This window comes from Pristis pectinata, chromosome 2, assembly GCF_009764475.1.
Source record: "Pristis pectinata isolate sPriPec2 chromosome 2, sPriPec2.1.pri, whole genome shotgun sequence".
Classification (NCBI taxonomy): Eukaryota; Metazoa; Chordata; class Chondrichthyes; order Rhinopristiformes; family Pristidae; genus Pristis; species Pristis pectinata.
In genome coordinates this window covers 124,789,805-124,813,489 of record NC_067406.1, presented here as the reverse complement: position 1 = coordinate 124,813,489, position 23,685 = coordinate 124,789,805, and the positions used below count along the sequence as shown (strand labels likewise).

General features: G+C 41.0%; 1 protein-coding gene across 1 annotated transcript in view; it reads right to left on the bottom strand.

Annotated features, from left to right (window-relative positions):
- pcdh10a (protocadherin 10a) overlaps window positions 1-19,978 on the bottom strand; it is a 58,125-nt gene extending 38,147 nt beyond the window's left edge. The window contains 5 exon segments of the mRNA XM_052010376.1: window positions 15,766-15,872; window positions 15,989-16,047; window positions 16,851-18,352; window positions 18,355-18,391; window positions 18,393-19,978. Coding sequence (XP_051866336.1) covers window positions 15,766-15,872; window positions 15,989-16,047; window positions 16,851-18,352; window positions 18,355-18,391; window positions 18,393-19,331 — 2,644 coding nt within the window. The 5' untranslated portion in view covers window positions 19,332-19,978.
- Between the last annotated feature and the right edge of the window lie 3,707 nt (window positions 19,979-23,685).

The following is a 23,685-nucleotide window of genomic DNA, read 5'->3' as shown; positions in this document are numbered from 1 at the left end:
ATGTTATGTCCCAAAGAAGACCAAACTATTTTAGCAACCTTTTGGGAATCGTTACTTACTTAAGGAAGAAAGTGATAATAGGCTTAAAGACAATGTCACAAGTTAGATTGGCTATTCCAAGAGAAAAATAAATCAATGATAGAGAAGAAACCTGTGGCAACAACTTTGAAGAATTGTGCAGTGACTTTGCTCTCCAAAAGCACTAAGCTTTCTCCCTCAAATTTTTAACCAAGAATTTAAAGGCTGTGGTGAGGAAGCAGGGGAGTGGAACTGGTGAGATTGCTCTCATTTCCAGCACCATCTCTATGGGACAAATGGCTTCCTTCTGTTCTATTCTGTGATTAACACTTGCATACATCTTTTCCTATTGTAAATAAGAATTGTTCAGGTTATACTTAAGCTCTTTTTTTACCACTGTTGGTGACATCAAATCTGACTACTTGCATTAGGTAAATTGCTATCAATATCTAACCATAAGGTCATAACTGTTGTAAAATTAAAATATTATTATTACACCTTCAGGTAGTTTGAACTGAATCAGGTAGCAAACACATTATATGATAATTCTGGTGGCTTTAGTAATTTACATTTATATAACAAATTACACACGTGAAACCATGCCTCAATGTTTCAGAGGTGTGAAGGAGAGGCACATTTCAAAAGGACTTTGTGGTCAGTTGGTAAAAATTGCTTGCAGTAGTGCTGTGAAAACTAATTTATTCCTGCCTTTGTTGTTAATTAATTCATTCAAGCTGGTACAGGACTCTGCAGGTGGCCTTGACACCTTTGCACTGCAAAGAGTAAAGATCAGCCAGAATTGCCACTTCTAGTAACTATACAGTGATGACGACAGAAAAGTGTGTTTGCACATTGACATTCAATGAATTTGGGTCTAAACTGGACAATGTCTGTTCTTTAACTGTGAACAGAGACATTTACTTGAGTGATGCACAACAAGATGAATCCAAATTAAATTGATTAATTTTCCAATGTCTAATAGAACTTATACTCACATTTAGGCGTTCCCCCACATCTTCTGCAATTTTATCCATCTTACGTGAAGATGGTATTATTTCCCAGGTGTTGATAGTTCTCTAGTAATTAGCTCAATGAGTCAATCCCAATCCAATTTCATCCCTCCTTACCTTAACATGGTGAAATGTAACTAAAAAGGAATCAGAAGCCTCTCTTTACCTCACATAAGTAGACATTCTCCATTGGAAAAATATGTACATCATTCAGCTATGGGGCTAACCTTTGCTAAAATCTACACGTGTAGAAACTTCAGAAATGGAAACCTTGGCTGAGTTTTCACCTCTGCAGGAATTTACTATACAAAAATTGGCTGCCATGTATCCTATATCACTGCAATTCAGAAGTATATCTTTTACAATAAAGTATTTTAGAATATCCTAATGAAGAAAAAAAAGGTATTATTTAAATGAAAGTCCTTTCTTTAGCCCAGAAGCACTGGGACAAATTGAGGCACTTTTACAAACACACTAGCTGAGATCAGCTAATCCATGCTATCAAATGGGACCTTCCGTATGATTTGGGTTTTGATAGTTGGTGTGTTACGCAGGAGGCTCAATGTTCATACGTACTATTTGACACTGAACTATGAAGTCTTCAACATGTGTGGGCTTAGATAATGAACTGCGCTGCAGAAATCAAGCTCATGCCATGGATGAGACCGCTTTGCTTGGCACAGGCAACCATTAAATTTGGTTTTTATGAACAAATTCTACATCACATGATGAATCTACATTATGAATCATCGTAAGAGCCACAGAACTGACTTCTAGCAAGTGTCACTCCAATTTTGCATTCTGTCTTCTACTTCAGACATCAATTTTCTGAAAAATTATGAATCTAGCTTCTTTAAATACATTACTCAAAACACAGCACAGTAAGCTTTAAAAGTACAAAGTAACTTTATTAGCTTAACAGCTTTTGACTTGACAAAAAAAAGCATAGAAACAGTGCAAGATTAGTCTCAATTATTGGTGTGGATTTCCACTAAACACACAATATAAGGAACAACTTATGGTTAAAAGGAAGAAGTAAATGTATTATTACATGAAAGGTTATGCACTTATATTTTTACATCAAACATCTTTTTTTCTTTAAATCCTTATATTCTCTCTTTCTTCCTCATTACGTCCACCTGGGCCATGCAACATGTTTCAAGCACAAGGGACCAGTAAGTCTCCCAAATGAATGCTTGATCCAGTCACCAGGAGGCAAACAATCATAACCAGTCATTCAGATTCTGATATTAGCTCCTTGCATGTCGATATGGAGCATTTGGGATTTTACCAAGTTTGTTCTTAATTTCTTAATCACTACTTTCAATGGCATAAATTACTTCTCTTGAGGTTACACATTCTCCAGTTCAATGAAAGTATGAAGATATGCTCTTATAACAGTATCAGACAGTAAGTGGTAATCCTTTGAAAGCATGTAAACTAACCAGTGCAAACTAGAATTTAATTGATCTTGCTGAATATGCTTACGCATTTTTAATGCAGTCTGTGGCATTTCTTTGTTGCTAAGGACCGTGTGAAGGATAAAATGAAGAGCGTTGATTTGGTTGTAAACAAACCAGCTACATTCAAATTATTGGCAGCTTATGGATATGGTCTATAGTGAGATTACTGCCTTCATCCTTTTCACTGAAATGTCATCCTTCAAGCTCCAAAGAGAACTCTTTAACAAAGGATTTCAGTGGAAGAAAGGAAAGACATTTTAAAAATATAGCTGAAGAATACTTAAATCTCAAGCCATTGAGATCACATCGTAGCCTTTTACACTAAAGTATGCACACCTGCAATTACCTTAATCCTCACATGTAATCCTACAGTTATTTCCTCCTTTGCTGCCTTGGTCTACATGGTAACTTGTACTCAAGCTATTTAACTCAACATTTACCATTTCCTTTGGTTATATTACATTGATAACATTTAATTCTATTTACTATTCCCTTTAGGTACTTTAGAATGAAAGTCCTGTCACTTTGTACACAGAAAATCATGAACACTTGCATTTCCTCAATGAAGTAGGTTTAGGCATGTTTGATAATTGCACCAGGTGGAGAGACATCATTTTGCTCCTAGTTTTCAATTATACATTTGGTCCTTATCATATATTTCAATATATTTTCAGTGAAAACTGACTGAAAACCTGTCACTCTTTAATTCTGCCCACAAGCCCCTCCACAGGAAGGGTGCAACTACAAGAATTATTTCAAAACTAAGAGGTTTGCACATTTCAGGAAAGGCTGGGACTCTTCTCTCAAAATTTGAGTGATCATCTAATGGAAGTTTAAAAATAAGAAGGGGTTTTATGAAAGGATGTTCCTGCTTGCCAGCAAGACTAGAACAAGGAGGGGCCAATTTACGAGAGGTATCTATATATCCAATAGGGAATGCAGAAAAAAATTCTTTACTCAAGAATTTGTTGGAACATAGATATCACCATTGCAAGGTGTAATAAAGCAAATAGAATAAATATATTTAAGGGAAAGCAAAGTAAACATTTGAGGGGGAAGGAATAAAAGGAAATCTCAACAGGTGAGACAAAAAGTAAAAGGTTTCTGTGGAAAAGGACCGTAAACACATTTATAGACCTTTTAGCTTAAATGATCAGTTTCTATTATAAATACCTTATAATACTTTGTAATTTCACATTTTATGCTCCAAGAACCATTTTCAATATAAATATGGTATACAGAAACTCAAAAAAAAATTCTGCACAGACATAAAATCTTTAATATATTATATTTTCAGTCCAACCTTGACTACTTTATATTGAAAGTCCTCAGTAGAACAAATCTTTCTTCTTTATCAAAAATCTAGTCCAACAGAAAGGAACAAAATGGGGGAGAAAATCTGCTTTGCTCTGACATGGACCTTTCTCTCAAGTTGCACTGCCGGCTATCAAAAATGTTTTGATCCAACTTTTACAATACACACTCATTTGTTATATTTTGGTGGAAAATGCATAAACTCACTGTATAGGAATAAAGTGACTATGAATCGATGGAAAACCTTACCCCTACTATTCATGAAAATATTAATAATAGCTTATAACTGTTCCAGAGAAGGATTTAGTTAAATATATATGGCAATGTATGCAGTGACTTTAGTTTTAATTGTTCCAGATTCTCGAGCATTAAAAATGTTGCATTTTTCTAAAGTCCACACATACTAAGCAGTACAATCCTTCAGAGGTTTTCAGAGGGAGTCTGACATTGACCTTCAGAACATTCATTTTTTTATAATAACTGATACTCGGTATCTATAGCACCCTTCAAAACCACTGTACAGCACTGTAATTCCTAAAGGAACTAATAGCATATAATTACAGATTTTAACACTGCAACAAAATACCATAATAATTAATAATACCATTCTAAAAATTGTCAATTCATTTCTAGTTTGTGTTCAAATACCTTATCAGTGAAATAAGACTAAAGTTAATTATTAATAGTAATTTCCCTTTATTTTACCCTTAATTTTTTTATATATGTTGACAAATTAAAGTTTTTTTTTTAATCACTGGGAGATTCAAGTGACAGATCTTTTTAAATATTTGAACAACTCACTCAAAAACTTCTGCAACCATAGTATCTCTTCGTGAGATGAAATGATCTGATACCATAGTATTACATTTCCGTCTCCCCCCCCCCCACCTCAGTTTGTTGTTGAAACATAGAACTGGGTGAGGCAATGTTTGCGTGGACCATAAGATATAGGCACTTCACCCCAGGCACCTGGGTTCAATCCAACCCAGACTAAGAGAGAAAAACTACTCTGGCAACAAGAATCCAGTGTAATTATTATAGGCAACTTCTAATAATCCCCAGTGAAGAGCAACCCATTGAAGAATGCTGCACTAGTTTGGCAATCATATTCAGAGAAATGTGGAAAATAAAAGAAAGCAGTGCTTTGGTGAAGAGCGTTTGTTTTTCAAAGTCAAAGGTAATGTATACTGTAAATGCCATTAGAAGGTGTTCAGTTTGCCTCTAATTATGGTGAAATTGATCTGGGATAACACAATAGAGTGCCCAGAATTGAACTGTTCCATTCCCAAGTACAAGCTTTGCTTATTTGAAGATAGAAGTCACACAGATAGGTTGATTTCCTCCTTCCTAAGTTGGTAATGTTGCTGCCCAGAACCTATCAAAGAAAATACCAGCCTTGACTCTTGGTAAGTGGTAAATGCTGAATGAGATGATCTCAACCAGAACAACAAAGCAAGCATTCCAACTGGCATTAGCAAACTACATCAGAGAGCGTTCCTCCATTCATCGCTATCCTGTAACTGACGTAAGGTATGTTTTTGGGACCTTGGGAGAGGGCATGATCAGGCTCAGCTCTGATATTCTCCCATGGTCAAACAGTCTCCTGTTATTTACAGTCAAGACTTGCTTCTAGAACAGCCAACATGTTGAGATACCAGGAGTAGCTAGTGCCGCTTCAACATCTGAAAGTAGTTCAATTCATAGGCAGGAATGAGAGATTTGGAAGAGGACAAGCAAAAAAAGTAAAAAGGGTGAAGAAATATCCAGTTGTTGGCAGATGACATCACTGCCTCACTGATAATACTGTGTTTACAAACTGAATTGTAAGTCACCAACGTTTCACTTTATATGCTAGCATTATGATTGTCATGTGAGAGTTTCTTCTGCATCTCATACTGAGGTTAATCACTCCTTTTATAATTTTCTTTCCTTTGGCAGTTAAAAATAACTTTAAGAGGACTCCATTGTAAAACCATAAGAAACCTTTCAGTTTACATAGGGTGACACTGTCCTTTATAGATACCAAGGACATTCGAGGCAGCTCAAGCAGCTTCATGCTTCATTCCCAACCAGAAATTCACAGGACTGCCTGTTACTCGAAATCAGTTGCCTCAATTGATTGAGCTTCCTCAGTTCTCGACCAGACCCCTAGAGGAAGCGCAATGTGGAAGTGAGGGATTCCATTCTCTAGGAGGGTGTGTGGAGGGAGGGGAAAGAGGGAGAAGTGTCATTGTCCAACGCACCCTGCTCAAATCGCATCTCCTGCCAGCCGCTCACAGAGCTGCATTGACGGCAGTCGTGGAGAAGTCTGCATCCTGGACCGTCCTGCTCTCCCCCATCTGGAGGAGGATGCATCTCGGTGAACGGCCTACAATGGGAGAAAGACAGGAAAAAGATGGAAAGAACATTTTAAATAACTGGGGGCACCTTATTATTGGGATCATTTTATATGTTAAAATCACAGTGGAATTCACTAAATCAATGCCCGTTAAAGTTAAATCTTCATAGGCACAACCACAGAAGACTGATATTTTCACTGGTAGGTCAGTCTTGAAGAACGCTCACCCTTCAGGCATTTAGAGAAAACAAGTAAAGTAGAAAATATGAAACAATGTAATTGTTTCTGTGGCTACTTTGGTGCATTTTGATTTGTTTTTGTTTATTTAGATTTAAAAGATTGGTGCTGACTGCATCATTGACAGACTTCACAGGAGGGACTGATGTGTCTGACAACGTAAGGAAATTGCAGTGATATGCATGCAGTTGCCATGACAGAATGTTCTAACATGCCGATGCTATTCAGCTGTAATTCACTGTGTGAAATTTACTCCAAGAGCAGCACAATGACCCAATAAAGATGTTTTTGTGCACTTTCCAAGTGCTAGAATCATGCTTAGTTCACTATCAATGATAGACAGTTCATTTACAAAATGACAGCAAATGAGGATAGAGATATAAAATATCCATCTATGCAGGTGTTCTGCCATTTTGAATACCCCACTGTGGTTGAACTAAAATAAACCTCCAGCAGTCTGGGGCTAAAAAAAACAGAGCTTGATAAAATTACCAAGCCACATCTGCTTAGAACTATTATAAAACATTTTAACCATTTGTGACAAATGCATCCCAAAACAAAAGCAATATTTTAAAATGTAAAAATATCCTTTTAAAAACACTTCTGATTGCCTCCATGATCAGCAATTGTGATTGAGAAATATTTCAAAATAAAAACAAAAGAATATTTGAAACTGAATCAGGTGTCTCTTTGTTGAGAAAATAAATTTCCTAATAAGATTCAATACCTACTGAAAGGTTTGCCTTCAAACAAAAGTGATCACATCTTGGGTGATCATAACATTGATCCATTTTTTCTGTCAAATTATGAGTTAGTACAGGTATGGGAAATGAACAGATGTATGTAATATAATTTCATACCAGCTAAAGTGATCCTGTCGCCAAACCACTAGTGCTCGTGCAACTGAAGCGCCTACAGCCATGTAATTAAGCCTAGCTCTCTATTTACAACCTGCCTCTTCTCTCCTCTGGGACTTCTACTGAAGAGATTTATCAAGCACAATAAAAAATAAACTCCATGCATTCAGAAGCAGGTGAAGCACTTACTCCTCTTACAAGCTTGTTTCAGATATCACAGACGTGTCACCAAAAACAAGGGCAATGGCACGGGAAAAAGCCTTGATGGAGAAATGAAGCCATGAAAACTGAGCCTCACCACCATATGGCTTATGAGTGTAAAGTGAAAAGATGACAGCAGGCAGCTTTGTAGAGATCTAGGAGCTTTGTTACTGGAATGTGCCCTTTCAATGATGAATTTTACACTTTTTGTGTGACTTATAAGTTGTTTATAATATGGTGGCATAAGGGTCAAATATCTGTGTAACAGAAGGGAAGTTGGCTGAGAAAATAGCTAAAGTATATGCTGGAAGGAAAGGGCTAAAAGTGATACCACATAGCTTGTAAAGTATCAAATGTCATAGAATATAATCAGGGGGTTAAACGTTTTACACAAAATTCATCACCTGAAGTAGATCTTTTTGAGAGATCTGCAAGTGAAATGAGCCCACATTGATCCAATCAGGAGAAATTTCCAAGTATTTATAATGCCAAAAGTCACAGAGTCAAGAATAATAGTTCACCTTCAGTGCCCAGGAGGAGAATTATCCAGTGACAAATACAAAGCTGACAAAACTGGAGGCATTTTGATTGTTACTTTTGGCAATATCATAACATTGCCATTGTGTTGATAGTCCTGTTACAAACTGGCAGTCCATATATACAGAGTGAAATCATTCTCTTTAATCATTTTTCATTTCTAACTGTAGACATACTTCAATAGAAGTGGATAGCAAGTCTATGACTGCTGCTTGCCTGTGGCAAAAATATATGTAAAGTAAGGCAGCTGGTAATTTAATGGTAGGTATATGAACTCTGTGCAATTTCAGTCTGAAGGTTGGTAAAGTAATGGAAGAGCAGTCGGTTCCACCTTGGAAAGAGCACGACTGTCTAGTTTCTGACAGTGTTTGGTACAATCAATCCTGTTTTATACAATGAATGCAGTTCCAAATAATAATGAACACCAGGTTCACATCACTCCACAATCCCATCTGAACAGAAGACATTCAAGACCCAAGTCAACCTAAAGTTTTAAGAACATATATCCTCGCCAGTACTAGTGGTTCTTTTATCAGTCTAGCATTCTGTCTATAACTGTATTGATTATTGCATAATCTCATTCACATTTCTACCATTTGCTCATCTAGGTTAATATAATTTTACATTTCCAGTTTGACAACATTATGTTCAAATGTCAGCAAAAACTATGAGTATTTACAATATTCTTTCCTTTCTTACTGAGTAATGTACATTCATACCCTTAAAAAGCTTTGTTTAGATACAGTTAGCACAGCAATCAAAGCAAGTTCAAAGAGAATTCAGAATGACATCATTAGCTCTGCAAGATGGACTGGCTGATTAGAACATTTATTTGGCTACATGGAATGGACCAGTATGATTTTATCACTTTAGCAATAATGAATGAGATTGTACCACAATTTGTCTCAGCAAGCAGACAGAATTCTACACTGCCACAAGGACAGCATGCTTGTATTCAAAAGTGTATTTGCTCACAGAGCCAACCGTATATAGCTAAGTGCCTCCTTTGTGGGGAAAAAAGTGAATAAATAAATCAGGAGAAAAAGAAAAAAAGAATAAAGAGAGAAACAAAGCAAAGAGGCCTTAAGGGAAAAAAACAAAGGTAGCTCTTCTATTTGTTCTCATTGTTACTGAGCTCCCCCTGGCTATTAATATCAGTGGAGCCCTGCTTATATTTAAGGATGTGTATTGAACCAAAGAAATAAGGGACAATTGCTTTCATGAAAAAAGCATATAAATCTGCAGTCCAGTAACAAAACAAGGATGTTTAAAATTAATATACAAAATCTTTAAATTGAAATTAAGAACGCAGTTCAAATTATAAAATACCACATTCTTAATGGGGAATTATGGTTAGGAACTCTTTCAAACTGTGTTATTTTATATTACATGTTCATTAGCAATAATTAGCAACAATTATGCAGAATCCAATCCAGAAGTCCAGAATATATAGTGTGTCAAATAAGGCACAGACTGGGATTTCATACAATAGTGTTCTTAAGCTGATTTATTGTTGATTATCTTCATAAGATCCACTTCTTGAAAATCAACATTATATCTTCACACTGCAATTCTGTTATTATATGCTATTTACACCTGCCACCATATTAAAGTCAATGTTTGAATGCAACACAGTGCAACTATCTTATAGCGCAGGGAACTGCACTCTGTGATGGGTGATCCCCACAGAATTAAGCCATTATGTCTTTAAGAAATACTCAAATAAACTCTTAGGATCACTCAACATAGAGTGTGTGAGATGCAGATAGGGACTGGAGAATTTATGGAAAAATAAATCGCAAGTCATTAGAGAATTTATTCATTAGAGACTTACTGGCCCTTTGGGTTTATGACAAATATCTGACATCACTGGATGATTTTGTTTTCATTTAAGGTACTCTGTCCATTGTAACACTAAATATTTAAACACATAGCTATATATATATATATATATATATATATATATATACACATATATATATATATACATACATATATATATATATATATATATATATATATATATATATATATATATATATATATATATATATATATATATATAGCAGTTTTTAGGAGAAACTCAAATCTCACTGGTTGACCAACACAAAATGACAAGCTGGAGATTATTATCATTAGCTATTATAATTATTGCCAGAAGAACATATTTAAGCACTAATTCTGAAAGATGGTGTAGCTAATTGATTTAATTTGTATAGAGAAACACTTCTCCATTCTGTTTGATACAGAGGCAGATGCTATTGATGTGTGCTTGTTACTGCATGCTCTATTGACAGATAATTGTCCATGTAAATACATAAGTGTTTTCTTACATCCAGTTGGAATCTAATGGGTCTTCCATATAGAGGGTGATTGACAGTGACTTTTTAATTCATTCATTTTTCAGGATGTGAGTGTCACTGGCAAGGCCAACAGTTATTGCCCTTCCTAACTGACCTTGAGAAGGTGGTAGTAAAACCTCTTTTGAACTGCTGCAGTCCTGCTTCAGGTAATCTCACAATGCTGTTGATTAGGGATATAGACCCGGCAACAAAAAGTGAATAGCAATATATTAGCAAATCAGGATGAAGTGTGACTTGAATATAAATTAAGGATGGTGGTTTTCCTATGCTAGCCTTATTGGTGATAGAAGTTCTGGTTTGGGAGATGCTATCAAAGTAACATAGGTGAGATTCATTTTGTAGATGATACACACTACAGTTGTGATGTATAGTGGTTGAGGAAATAAATGTTTGTGGTGGTGAATGGAATGCCAATCATGTGATCTGTTTTATCCTGAATGTTGTTTTTTTTCAGGGGGAGAGGGAGGTTGTTGGAGCAAATGAAGACTCCTGGTGTGCCTATGTTTTGGGTGCCAAAAGGGCAATCATCCATCCTCTGACCCACTCTTACTGAATGTGGCTGATCCAGTTGAGTTTTGGTAGTCAGCCCAGAGACAATGGCTTGCCACTATCTGTGGAGCCTAATCCATTTGGAAAAGAAAACAAAAGCTGAAGGAGTAATTGCCCCTTTTCACTTTCGTACCTCCCACGTGTACATCAAACCCGCGCCAGTTCACTTGGCACGCTTTAATTTGAAATGAGTATCCGTAGAAGATGCCAATCAAATTCATGTTGGCAGAAAACATGAAAGGAAAGGCCATGAAGTTATACCAAATCGACATACAAAGCTTTCAAGTGTCCATTTTGCCAAATGGCCCAGCATTTGATGTAATGCATCTGTTGACGGGGGAGAGGAACTGGATCAGTAGCAATAAAAGCACTCAGAAGTTCTGAAGTGAGAAACCAAGTATACGAAATACAAGAGAGTTGCCACAGCATTTGCAAAGCAGTCCGAGTGTCAAATCAGCCCGCAACAACACGAGGCCCGACTCCTTTCATCTGACCGGCGGTGCGCCAGTTAACTAACTCGAGAAGCGACAAGTGTAGGACAGCAGACAGTTAAATTAACGCAGCGAGGAAAGGAAGCGATGGCGGTTATCATGGATTCATCTCGCTTCAAAATGACTTTTTATATATGTTAAATTAAAGAAGCTCGTGCGATGCAAACGCAATGCTTCGATCACAACCCTACATCAGTAATTGCTATGCAGAAGTCTGAAAGCAAATTACTGATCAGTGGGCTGTTGCAGACTGCGGACGTGAACTGGAAACCGGATCGCCAACCTCGAATCTTTTAACGGGAAATGAAAAGACAGTTGACGTGCATAGTCTTGGAGGGGACTGGGAAATCTCCCTTCATTTGATTTTGATTTTATTTCAGAACTAGTCAAATAATGTAAAGCAAATCGACGTCGGGCTGGTATTTAAAACGCAATCGCTCAGGCATGATGACATTTACTAAAACTGTTCCAAGTTGACTTATGTTTACCCTGCAAAAGCCTACTGCTAGTCAATCGCTGCGGCGCAGCCTTTTCGCAATCCTGGCCTCTTTTCGCAGCAGTTTGTAAAGCTGACAAATGCCGACTGACTTCTAAACTAAATAAACACAATTTTCTGTTCTCGGGTGGCGGGAGAGTGGGGGTAGGGTGGACTTTGGAGTCTGCTCAGCTACTTGTGGGCATGTCTCTGAATAGCTTTGAAAGAAGTGCTTTCTGTTCAGTTGCCTGGTTCCGCAAACTATTCATTTTTCCCCCTCGATTGGACTGTAGGCTTTATGTTTTCATTTTTTTTTATTTGAGGTCTTGTTTTAATCAAGACCATAGCATTCCCACAAATTGATCAGCAGGTCAAATCTAGTCATTTCCGGGTTGATTGACTATATGACTATTTTAAGAACCATTTGAAAACGATTCTTGTTCTTTAGACCCAACCATGATGGCACTCATTTATTTTACCTCCATTTCAGAGTTAACATGAGGGTTACATTCTGCTGTCTTTACATATTTAATATTTTCTTTAAAAAAATCTGGAGGTTGGCTCACATTATCAGGATTTGCCTTTCACAATTCAACGGGTTTGAAAGAATGTTAATAAGCTTATGAAACCTTTGAATGTGTCGGCAAATATAAAAGCAAAGATGAGCCTCCTGTCTGGAAAGCTTTAATGCACCTAACCTTCCTTCCAAGGATATGGAGTGCCTCAAGCGTTCTCTTCCATTGTACTTAAATGTTACCCTCCCCACCCCCACATTTCATTAATGTGCAAAACGAAGATAATACCGGAAAAAAATACGTCAGTACCGTCCCACGTCTCAATGGTGTTTCCATTTTAATGCCGTTTTTAAAATTATCCAATTGCTTGCCCCGTGTGGTAGACAATAGAAACAATGAGTCATGTGATGCCTTCTACGTTCACTTGATACCAAATTCTTCTCCGTATTGAAAGAATGCTTCTTATACTTCCACACTAGACTATTTGTAAGTGTTCTTTATTGACAAGAATATGTAGCCCTTTCTCTTATGCTATTACTTGATTTTGGTAACCCAAAACTATTATTCGTGAGAAGTACGAGTCATTTCTTTCAGTTCCAGCTCCCCTTCCCACCCAGAAGATCAAGCACGTGATCAGTCTTGAGAATGGACTGATGATTTGCGCGGGGATTCCCCAGATGCAACTTTTTTTTTGTATTCGGTACTAAAAATGTTTTTTTGATAAACTTTCTCTAATTTTATCCTTCTTCCGTCCCGGTGGCTGTGTTCTAGATCTGTGGGTCGTTGCTTTAAAAGCATCAAACATGACTTCACTTGCTCCAGAGTGCCATTGGTTGCACTAAACAAGAATTCTACCCTTTGTCGCTTGCTCGACATAAAATCGAATTGGAGAAATTACGGGACAAGGGGTTGTAATGTTTTTTGTACAAGTTAAGGGATATTACCATCGGGGAACAGACATTTTTAATTTTGCCACCCAGTGTCGGTACAACTAACAGGACCCGCGATTATACTTTTTCTTTATTTGGCAATAATGATCCCTCAGGATTTTCTATGAGTGGATATCTAAATACCGTAGAACTAGTTCAACCTGTAACCGGGAATCTGGCAAATAAAACTATTTTCATTTCATAGCACTAGTTGTATTTTTAAATTGGGGGTTGTCCAGTTTCCGAGTATTCTTTTACCTCAGGCATGCTGCTTATAACCTACTTGTGCTGGAAGTGCTGCCGGAACCTGCACCCATTTCATCTTCTCCACTGCTTCATCCACCCACACCAACTCTTTCTTTGCCTCGCCATTGGCGATGGGTTCTTCAAGGCTCCTACACTCTAGAATTCTCGTCTTAAATCTTTCCCTCTCGGCACTCAAAGTTGTCAAAAAAATGCAGACACTGGAAAACTGAAAATCAAATCAAAATATTCTGGGATGCTGGAAATCGGGGCTTTTCCAGCATTTTCAGTTTTTAACCTCAGTAAAGCTCAAGTCGTTAGCAAATCTATTGGTTAACCCGCCTAATTGTCACGTTTTCCCGGTGACTGTTTGCATAGGTCTCTTCCAAATGCAACTGACAGGGCGTTGCATTTCAGTGGGTAGTTTGACACCAACATTGAACCAAGCAAGGTCACTTCTCAATATAACAGTACTAAGGATCAGTATAATCGAGGGATAAAAACTGTTAAAAGTAACTCGAGATAGAATGTTATGACATTTCTGTCAGATAGTTGCAATAACACCAGCAAAAATGTGCATTCCCCCCCCCCCAAAAAACATTTGCATTGCATTAGATGGAAACTTTGGTACAAAAGTATTTTATTATCCAAAAAGTTACTGAGAAATATATTGGCTTTTGTAACAGGAGATTCCATCGTTGCAAACAAGCCACCTAAATAGTACCGGGATACACAAGTCTAACACTTCCCAGTACCACTTAGGTCGTCTGTCCAGCTGAAGGGGGTGATTTGTATATCTGCTCGAGTTCTTCGACATTGCGCTGAACATATTGCGTTTAAACATTTACAAAGTTAAGCCATTGAAACAAGCAGATTTGGAGTTATTGCGAGATAAACGTACATGATCCTGAACTGTCTCCTGCTAAAATAAAACAATTCTGTACTCCCTTAATCTGGTTACGGCCAATGTTGATCTGATTTCCAGAAATACTTGCCAACCAAACGAGGCTCTCTTACAGCATTTCAAAGTTCTGCGATTCTTAAAGAATGTTAGGTTTAAATTCTGTCCTTGGTGAACATTGGCATGTGATTCATTCACCAGCTCATATACTATTGTACTTCATTTTCTCTTGCTACCGGCCTTACCATTATTCTGAACTGACTAGATGATATTTTATGTCGTTGAGAGTTATGCTAACCGTAAAATTGACATTTCCTTACTGTAAAGAGCTTGGAGACTGTAAAGCTTTGCATTACTGCCATCTTCTGTGGTGTCGGTGTATTTAATAACCCTCCATTTTGAAAGAACAGAATAATGTACGAAACAAGCACTTCGACTAAAAACGTCAGAACGATTCAATCCAGAATTTGTCAAATTTTCAATCAGGGGTTTGAAAACTATACGAAGTGGAACAAAGATGATTTAATCCTTTCAGCAATAAATTGGGTTGGAACATCTAACAAAGCCATCTGCTTTGTATATTTCTGGATTCTATGACACTGCTATCATCATTTTTTTTTGCTCTAAATTCCAACACGTCCAGAAACGCGGAATGATGGACACGAATGCCAGTGCTGGAGGACTCATTTAAGATCGCATATTCATTAATAACAGGATAAATAAAGGATCCATTGAGCGACTGCTAGTACCAAACGTGTTTTCCATAATGAACAGTAGCGCTTGGGTCGGATGAAACCAATCCAGGACCCGAAAGGAGAGGGGGAATTAAACTTTCTTCAAGGGCAGCTTGTACACAGGATACATCACAAAGAAACAGGATTCAACGCAACGCGATGTGCAATAAATAACGTCACACCCCTTGTTCCATCTAGCTCAATAGTGCATCACACAATTCGTTCAAAGTCCATGACTCAACAATAATTTGCATGAAACACACACCATGAGGTGAAATTCGAGCCCCCGAGTTAACGGCATAGTATTCTTACTTCAATCCTAGCACATGTGCATTCTGCACTGACAAGCCCACTCATTTCATACATCTGAGCACTTTGGCGAATTACTATGACACCCAGCATCCACGAAAGAAATGTGAATTAAATACTATAGCTCGCTACTTAAATAAAACAGCAAACCGAAGGGCCTCCGTATAGTATTACATTTTCTATTGTGTATGCAAAAGGCATGCATTACCTCCACTTTTCCCCACCCTCTCAACGATAGCAAGGGCGGTGAACGAATTGGAAGATCATTTTAGCACACTTACCAGAGTTGTGAGCTCGGTTAGTAGCATCGTGGTCACTGTCTCCTTGTTCGCTGTCACCGTGACCACTGTCCTTCGAGCTCACGATATCCGCTTCTTGGAAAGCAGAACTGAACCAAAACAAAAAGCACCCCAGCATTAGCACCTGACGCTAGTCATCAATAAAACATTGCTGTCTTGGCAATCGTGAAATCCAGCGAGCGCTTTGGCTTAGTGAGTTTCTTACCTGTTAACTCGACGGGGTCTGTCCACAAGAAAACTGAGTTCGGTCCGCTGGTGTTTTGTCTGGAAGGTATAAAACATCAAGTCAGTAATCGTTACCGAACAAGCAGACAGTTGTATCATTTTAAGGATTCATATTAAGAAGGAAGCGGACCAGAGTTTTAGTTGAAGGTGTCACCGTGATTCAGAAATTTAATTACCATTGCTAATATGACATTGGACCTCGTAACGACTATATAGTTTCAGAGCTGAAATTAATTCTAAACTCCGAATGGCAAAGGATCAGGACTGAATAGCGTTCAAGCCACAAGGAGATTTTTGTTTTAAAAGCCGAACTTTAGAACAATGTTTTAGACTTGTTTCTCCTATGAATGTTTAATGAATTCTTGTGCCGCGTTATCTTCATTTAGCACAGTTCACAGTTTTAGCAAAGTCTTAAGGACTTGATATCCGGTGCTCTTAAGAAATGGACACTGCCAAATAAACTGTTCCAGTACTCAAATAGTTAATCAAAATAACTAGAGTACCATTTCCTCTTTTCTGGTCGATATAACAGAGGGTTAAATCTATCTTTTCGCGTAAAGACCAGTCATTCCATTTTATTCCCTAATCTGTGCCGGAAGTCACAGATGATTTAATGAAATCACAGTAGACAATTGGTGCCATTTGGTTGCATTTACAACATTTCACATTATGACGCCCGTCCTTGCTCTAAAGACAGTACGGCATCCGAAAATAAACCTCAAACTGCTTTCAACTGAGAAAGGCAAGTTAGCAGAGCTGGATTTATGAGGTGTGTGAGATGGCCAAAATTAAAAGGGAACATTTGACGATGTAGATCCGACGAGGTGCAGTTGACATCTTACCTCATTTGATAATATACTCCCATTGGAAATGATGTCGGGCTGTTGGTCAGTGTACCCCGCAATGATGGCCCCGCAGGGGTTGTGTTCAGCGTCCGTACTCCTGACTGGACTGCAAGGTTTCAAGAACATGAGGTCAGTTTTGGCCGATTCCGGAGTCAGGCAAACTTGGTAACAGTAATTCTGACTGTGGTGTCCAAAGCCCCCTTCCTCCACCGACACCTGGGCTGCGTTGGTGTTGGTGGTCTGCACCAGCATGATGTCCGATTTGCTGAGCTTCTTCTTTCTGTTCCTCGCCTGTCTACAGCAGGAGCAGCACTCGCTGGCCAGGCAGCTGTAGATGTTCACCTTTTTGTCCTTCTGGCACCGGATTGCCAATACGATCATGGCCAGGAGGAAGACGAAGGACACGGAGCCCAGGGCGATAATCAAGATCAGGGTCAAATCCAGCGAGTTTTCCTTCGGGGTACCAGCTCGGTTGCCCCGTTCTCCCTGGCGATCCACCGGGCTGTCCACTGCCATCACAAGGATAGTGGCGGTGGCTGACAGCGGCGGTTGTCCATGATCCCTGACCTCGATCAGCAGCTCGTATGGGGCGCTGGGGGCCTTTTTGTTGGTGGACAGCCTCCTCACCGTCTTGAGCTCTCCACTCCTCCAGTCCATCCTGAAGAGTCCCAACTCGTTGCCCTTGGCGATGTAATAGGTGAGCCGAGCATTGTCGCCGTCGTCCGCGTCCACCGCCACTAGCCTGGCCACCAGGTAGCCCGGCTCGGCTGAGCGGGGCACCATCTCCCTGGCGCTACCGTTCCTGGACACGGGCGATACGATGGAGGGCGCATTGTCGTTCTGGTCTACGATGATGATATTAATGGTGGTGTTACTGCTCAGCGGAGGGTTCCCCGCGTCTCTGGCCTGCACCGTGAAACTAAACTCTTTGAGCTGCTCGTAATCGAAAGAGCGCAAGGCGTACAGGTAGCCATTCTCGGAGTTTATGGAAACGTACGTAAAAACCGACATACCCTGTATATCGCACTCTAATATGGAGTAAGAGATGTAAGCGTTCTGCCCCACATCGGGATCCACGGCAGTCACTGCGTAGATATAAGCCCCGGGAACGTTATTCTCGGTGACATACACGTTGTAGGAAGACTGGGAGAAGCGGGGCGCATTGTCGTTCTCGTCCGCCACTTGGACCTTGATGGACTTGCTGGAGGCCAGAGGGGGGGAACCCCTGTCCTTCGCCATGATGGTGACAGTGTAGGAGTCGGTGACCTCTCGGTCCAGCGGCCCGTCCGTCACGATGGTGTAGTAATTCTTGAAGGAAGGTTTCAGCTTGAAAGGCACCTGTCCCAGGATCTCGCATTGGAGCTGCCCGTTGTCGCCCGAGTCGCGTCGGTGACACTCAGCAAGGCGACCCACGGTGCCCAGGGTTGCGCTCTCATTCACCGAGTTGGAGACGGTGCTGAAACTGATCTCGGGCGCGTTGTCGTTCACGTCGGTAACTTCACCAGCACTTTGCAGTGAGCAGGCACCGCGTTGGGCCCCCAAATCCTTCGCCTGGACGTACAGCTGGTAAAGGCTGCTCTCCTCGTAATCGATGACCCCCTTCACCTCGATCCAGCCCGTCCTGGGCTCGATGCTGAACAGCTCCTTCACCCTGGGCGAGACGTGGTTGCTGAACGAGTACACCACCTCGCCGTTCTTGCCTTCGTCGCGGTCGGTGGCGTTGAGCTGAATGACCAGGGTGCCGACGGGCGCGTTCTCCGGCAGGCTCACCGTGTACACCGACTGCTCGAAAACAGGCACGTTGTCGTTCGAGTCCAGCACCTTGATGCTGAGCAGTGCGGTGCCAGTGCGCTGGGGCAGACCCCCGTCCACCGCCGTCAGCACATACCGGTGGAGGGCTTGCTGTTCCCGGTCCAGGCTCTTCTCCAGCACCAGCTCGGCGAACTTGTTGCCGTCTCCTTGGGTCTGCACGTCGAGGTAAAAGTAACTGTTGGGGGTGATCTCATAGGTGCGCAGCGAGTTGCTGCCAACGTCCGGATCGAACGCGCTCTCCAGCGGTAGCCGGGTGCCAGCACTGGCGCTCTCCGATATCTCCACCGTGATGTCCGCCTCCGGGAAACTCGGCGGGTTGTCGTTAATATCCACGATCTCGATCTCCACGCGGAAAAGTTCCAACGGGTTCTCCAGGAAGACCTCGAGGTGCAGCAGGCAACTGGGGCTCTGCTTACAGATCTGCTCGCGGTCGATCTTCTCGTTGACGAACAGCACCCCGTTCTCCAGGTTCACCTCCAGGTGCGGGGACCTGGAGCTCGGCACCGTCTGAAACCTGCGAGCGGCCAGCTTCGTCACGTCCAATCCCAAATCCTCGGCGATATTCCCCACGAACGTGCCATGTTCCTGCTCCTCAGGAACAGAGTAGCGGATCTGACAGGCAACGCGGTCGATCAGGATGCAAGCCAAAAGGAATAGGAAGGTCATCTCCACAACCCAAACCGATTGACGTCCCTTTTAAGTTGGATGGTGGTGTTTCCTTTTGTTTTTTAAGAAAACAAATATTACTAATTATTATCGACTTCGCGCTCCCTCTTGCTTTGATTTTTCCATCACATCTCCCTGTAAATGCCAGCTACGTGAAGCAGACTCCTCGCATCCGAAGCTTCAACTTCTGCTGCTTTTTAATGAGTGAAATGGTCGTTTGATCTTCCACTATACAGTAGTGGCCTGGAAGAAGAGATTCCCGCGGGCATTGGTTTAACATCAAACCCTTTGACACAGCGGCCGTTCATATCCTCGGTGTAAACACGGCAACTGGGTCTGGAGTTTATCGTCAAACACTTCCTAGACTTCTGCTCCCTAATCCGAACTTCACTGAGTATTTGTACATCTCTTTCCCTTTTCTTTCGTCCTTTTTGTTTTACCGTCTGCTGCTGTTAGCTTTCCCTGCTCCCCGCGGCTGCAGTCCCTGTGCTGTTCCCTCTACTGACAGATTGCAGCTCTCTGGGCTCTGCGCTCTGCTTTTGCGTAGCGCCGACTTCGCGCCAACCAATGGTCATCCCCGGCAGCCGGCGCCACGCTCTGACTGGCTGGTAGCGGGGCACCTCGCTGTCGTGCGTCAGGCCTCTTGGAACCAATCGGCGGCAGAGCGGGCGGGTCGGTTTCATTCTCCAAGCAGTGCAAATAACGTCCCAGTCTCTGGACTTGCTCAGAGTTAGTGGGATGCACTCGCACAGGTGCTTACAATAATCAGATCATAACAACCCACATATCTACAAAGGGATGGTCCTGCCACTATGAATTTACGCCTTTCTGGACCAACTGCTTTCCAAAATAATATTGTTTTAATTGCATCTGTCGGCAGAGTTTCTGTACACACCCAGGTCATAACTATACATGTAATCATAGCCGCTGTTTATTTAGTTACCAATTTACCTTATCTAGAAGGTTTAGACCTTGCTTTATACTAAAAACAAACCCCGCACGACTGGTGCGGAGAGCTAGTCAGCAGTCACTGGACGTTTTTTATTACAACGCGGTGTCAATCATTTACACAACTCGGTTATTTTTTTGCTTGAATCCGCGGTACCTCGCCAGCTGAAGCGGCGTGTTCTGGAGCGTCTTGGTCGGTCAGGGTTCTGTGACACGTGCCGCATGTTGTGGGGGCGGCACTGACGGGCGGTCACTGTGGAACTGACTGACTGTTGTTGGTACGAGCGGGGAGTTCGTGATATTACAGCAGAGATTGTCTATACTGAATCAAGGCTCTGGGCGTTGCTCGCGGTTTACTCATTGGGGATGTATGTGAACGTTGAGGGTGGGGGAGGGAGTTTGCTGGTGGGCTGTAGTGAATACTGGTCCATTTTCGTCAATCTTCCCAACCTTGTCTAGCCCGTCGCCTATTTAACGATGCACTACATGTTTGATGTAGGAGACGGTTTAACACTGACATCGAAAATCCATTAAGTAAAAACCAAAGGTGGGACAGTCCCAAGCCATTTTCCCTCTTACACCGAGCACACCGGTTTGTATCAGATGTGTACCCCGAACCGTTTGACAGGACAAATGTTATTTTTAGTACAAACAAGTATCAATAAACAGAAATTCCGCCAAATGCAATGCGGTTTAGAATAAACATTCCAAAATTGCGCGCGGTGTTGGGACGTGTGTCGCCGCAGTCTGACAAAAAAATGCTTTAAGTCGATCCCCATGTCAGCAGAACAGACATTGGCCACCTCTGGGAGGTAACGCGAGGGGTAAATACCCACAAGGGAGAGCTTGGGCTCCTCTCCGCGAGTACCCGGGTCGCGCCTGACACGCAATAAATAATACTGTCGACGGACAGACGGTAGATGGATATACAGAAGGGAAATTAAGTAAAAAATATCATTCGGGGTTTCCACAGACTTTTCATTTGCGTTATTTTTGCAGAAGATAAAGAGCTATTTTTGCGGATTTTCAATCTCATGGCCAACAGTGGCGATTGCGAGGGGGAGGAGGAATGGATTCGAAAAGCTGATTTCATTTCAATTGCACGTATGAGATGCAGGGAGCCGGGACAGTTTATAAAAGAATGGTTTGATCAATAAAAAGTAGATTATGGTCTATCCGAATATTAATGCGCCCGTCTAATCAATACGTGCTTCATGGTTCCTTTTACATTCACAGTCGGAAATACAGTCTGGACATCTTGATCCCGGAATGTATCTTCCTTTTTTGTAAGTGTGTACAAAGGCGACTGCAATAGCTCTTTAGCTGGCATTCTTTTTGAATGAATATATACTAATTGACCTTTATTCACGGAGTACATCAAAACCCCTCCCATAATGAGTTCTTGTCAACTGTCTTTTGTAGAATGAGCTGAAATCGTTCATTGGGAAAGATAGTGCTGGAATCAGCATGTCCTCAGTGTCGGAGAAATCTCTGCATGTGGCGCGATCTGCTGGGTATACATGCCTCCTATCTGTGGTTTCAATAATAGCACCTTCTCATTCGTGTAAGCGTGTAATATACGACCGCGGAGTAACACTGCGTGCATAATTTGGACTAACTTTTCCTAATAATCGGTATAAAAGGACACAGTGATGCAAAATACTGCTGAAATATTAAATTCAATGCTGCTACTCTCAATTTAGATGTAGCTTGCTAGAGAATTTAATGTAGTTTATTTTTCATTTCCCTGCACAGATCCTGGTGGTGCTTGGATTGGAGGGTTCCTTTATTGTACACATCTGCATTCCACAGCTGGCGTTTTCAGGATTAAGATAATGCACAGGGGAAAAAGTGTTGGAGGGGTTGGTGTTCATTTTAGGGTGGATCTCCTCAGAATCTTCCAGCCAATGTATTTAAAGTTGAGTATGAACGTGACCACTGGATCAATTGTAGCATGATTGCAATGACTCACCCTTAAAATGAATCACAGTGCAATTGCGGATATGTTATCTATCTATCCATCTGTCTGTCTGTCTGTCTGTCTGTCTCTCTCTCTCTCTCTCTCTCTCTCGTTCACTGTAAGTGCTCATTTTCCCTAAATCGTTCCCTAAATGGTTGGACTTGACAGTTGTTGGTGCTGCACTCACCCAGGGAAACACCATGCTCCTGATTTGTCCTTTGTAGATGCTGCAAAGAGGGTGAGACACTCATCACAGGATACCCAACCTCTGGCCTGCTATTTTTGCCATGGTATTTAAGTAGCTAGCCCAGCTGAATTTCTGGCCAGTGGTGATCCCAAGTGTATTGATGGTGGAGGACTCAGTAATTATAATGACATTGAATGTTAAAGAGCATTTAGACTCTCTTTTGTTGGAGATGGTCATCATGGGTTCTTTAGTGGCACAAATGTTAATGGAAAGTTATCAGCCCATGCCTGGATTGCTGTCTAGGTTTTTCTGGCATCAGCTATAGGATGGTTAATTTGCTGAGAAGTTTGAATGGAATTGAACATTCCACGATCATCAATGAACAACCCTACTTCAGACCTTATGGTTAGGTCAGAGGATCTCCTGCAGTGGAGTTGTGGGGCATGGATGTCTGGCCTCCCACAATCACATCCATCTTCCTTTGTGCAAGGTACGATTTCAACTACAAAGTTTATTTCTTTTAATGCACATCAACTTCAGTTTCACTTGGACACCTTGATATCACACTTAGTCAAATACTGCCTTGTTGTCAAGGGGAATCACTTGCATCTCACTTCCTGAATTTAGCTCTTTGGTCCCAGTTTAGACTGAGGATGTTATAAGGTCTGGAGCCAAGTGGTCTTGGCAAAACCTAAACTTGGAATCAAAAAGCAGTTTTTAGTGAGTAACTGCTGCTTGATAGCAAGGTTGGTGACAGTTTCCATAGCTTTACTGATGATTGAATGTAGATCAGGTGGTAATTAGTCAAAATTACATTTGTCCTTTTTGTGAACAGAACATCCACGGTCAATTCCACATTGTAACATCGAATCCATCATTGTAACTGCACTGGAACAGCTTGGTTGGATATGCAGCTCATTATGGAATGTAGGTTTTCAGTACTACGTCAGGAAGGTTGCCTGGTCCCATGGCCTTTGCTCTATCCAGTTTTTCCTAGTCATTTCTTGACATCATGTGAAATGGATCAAATTGGCTGGAGACTGGCTTCTCTAATGATGGGGATCTCAGAAGGGAGCCAAGGTAGATCATCTATTTGGCACTTTGAGCTGCAACTGACCTGAATACTTCAGTCTTTTCTTTTGCACTCACATGCTGGTTTGGGTTTTGATCAAATTCTGTCCTTTTGCAGGCGGGACTTCTCCATCTTGCAAAATTATTCCAATATCAGGAACCTCTGCCCTTCACATTTATCAGGTAAG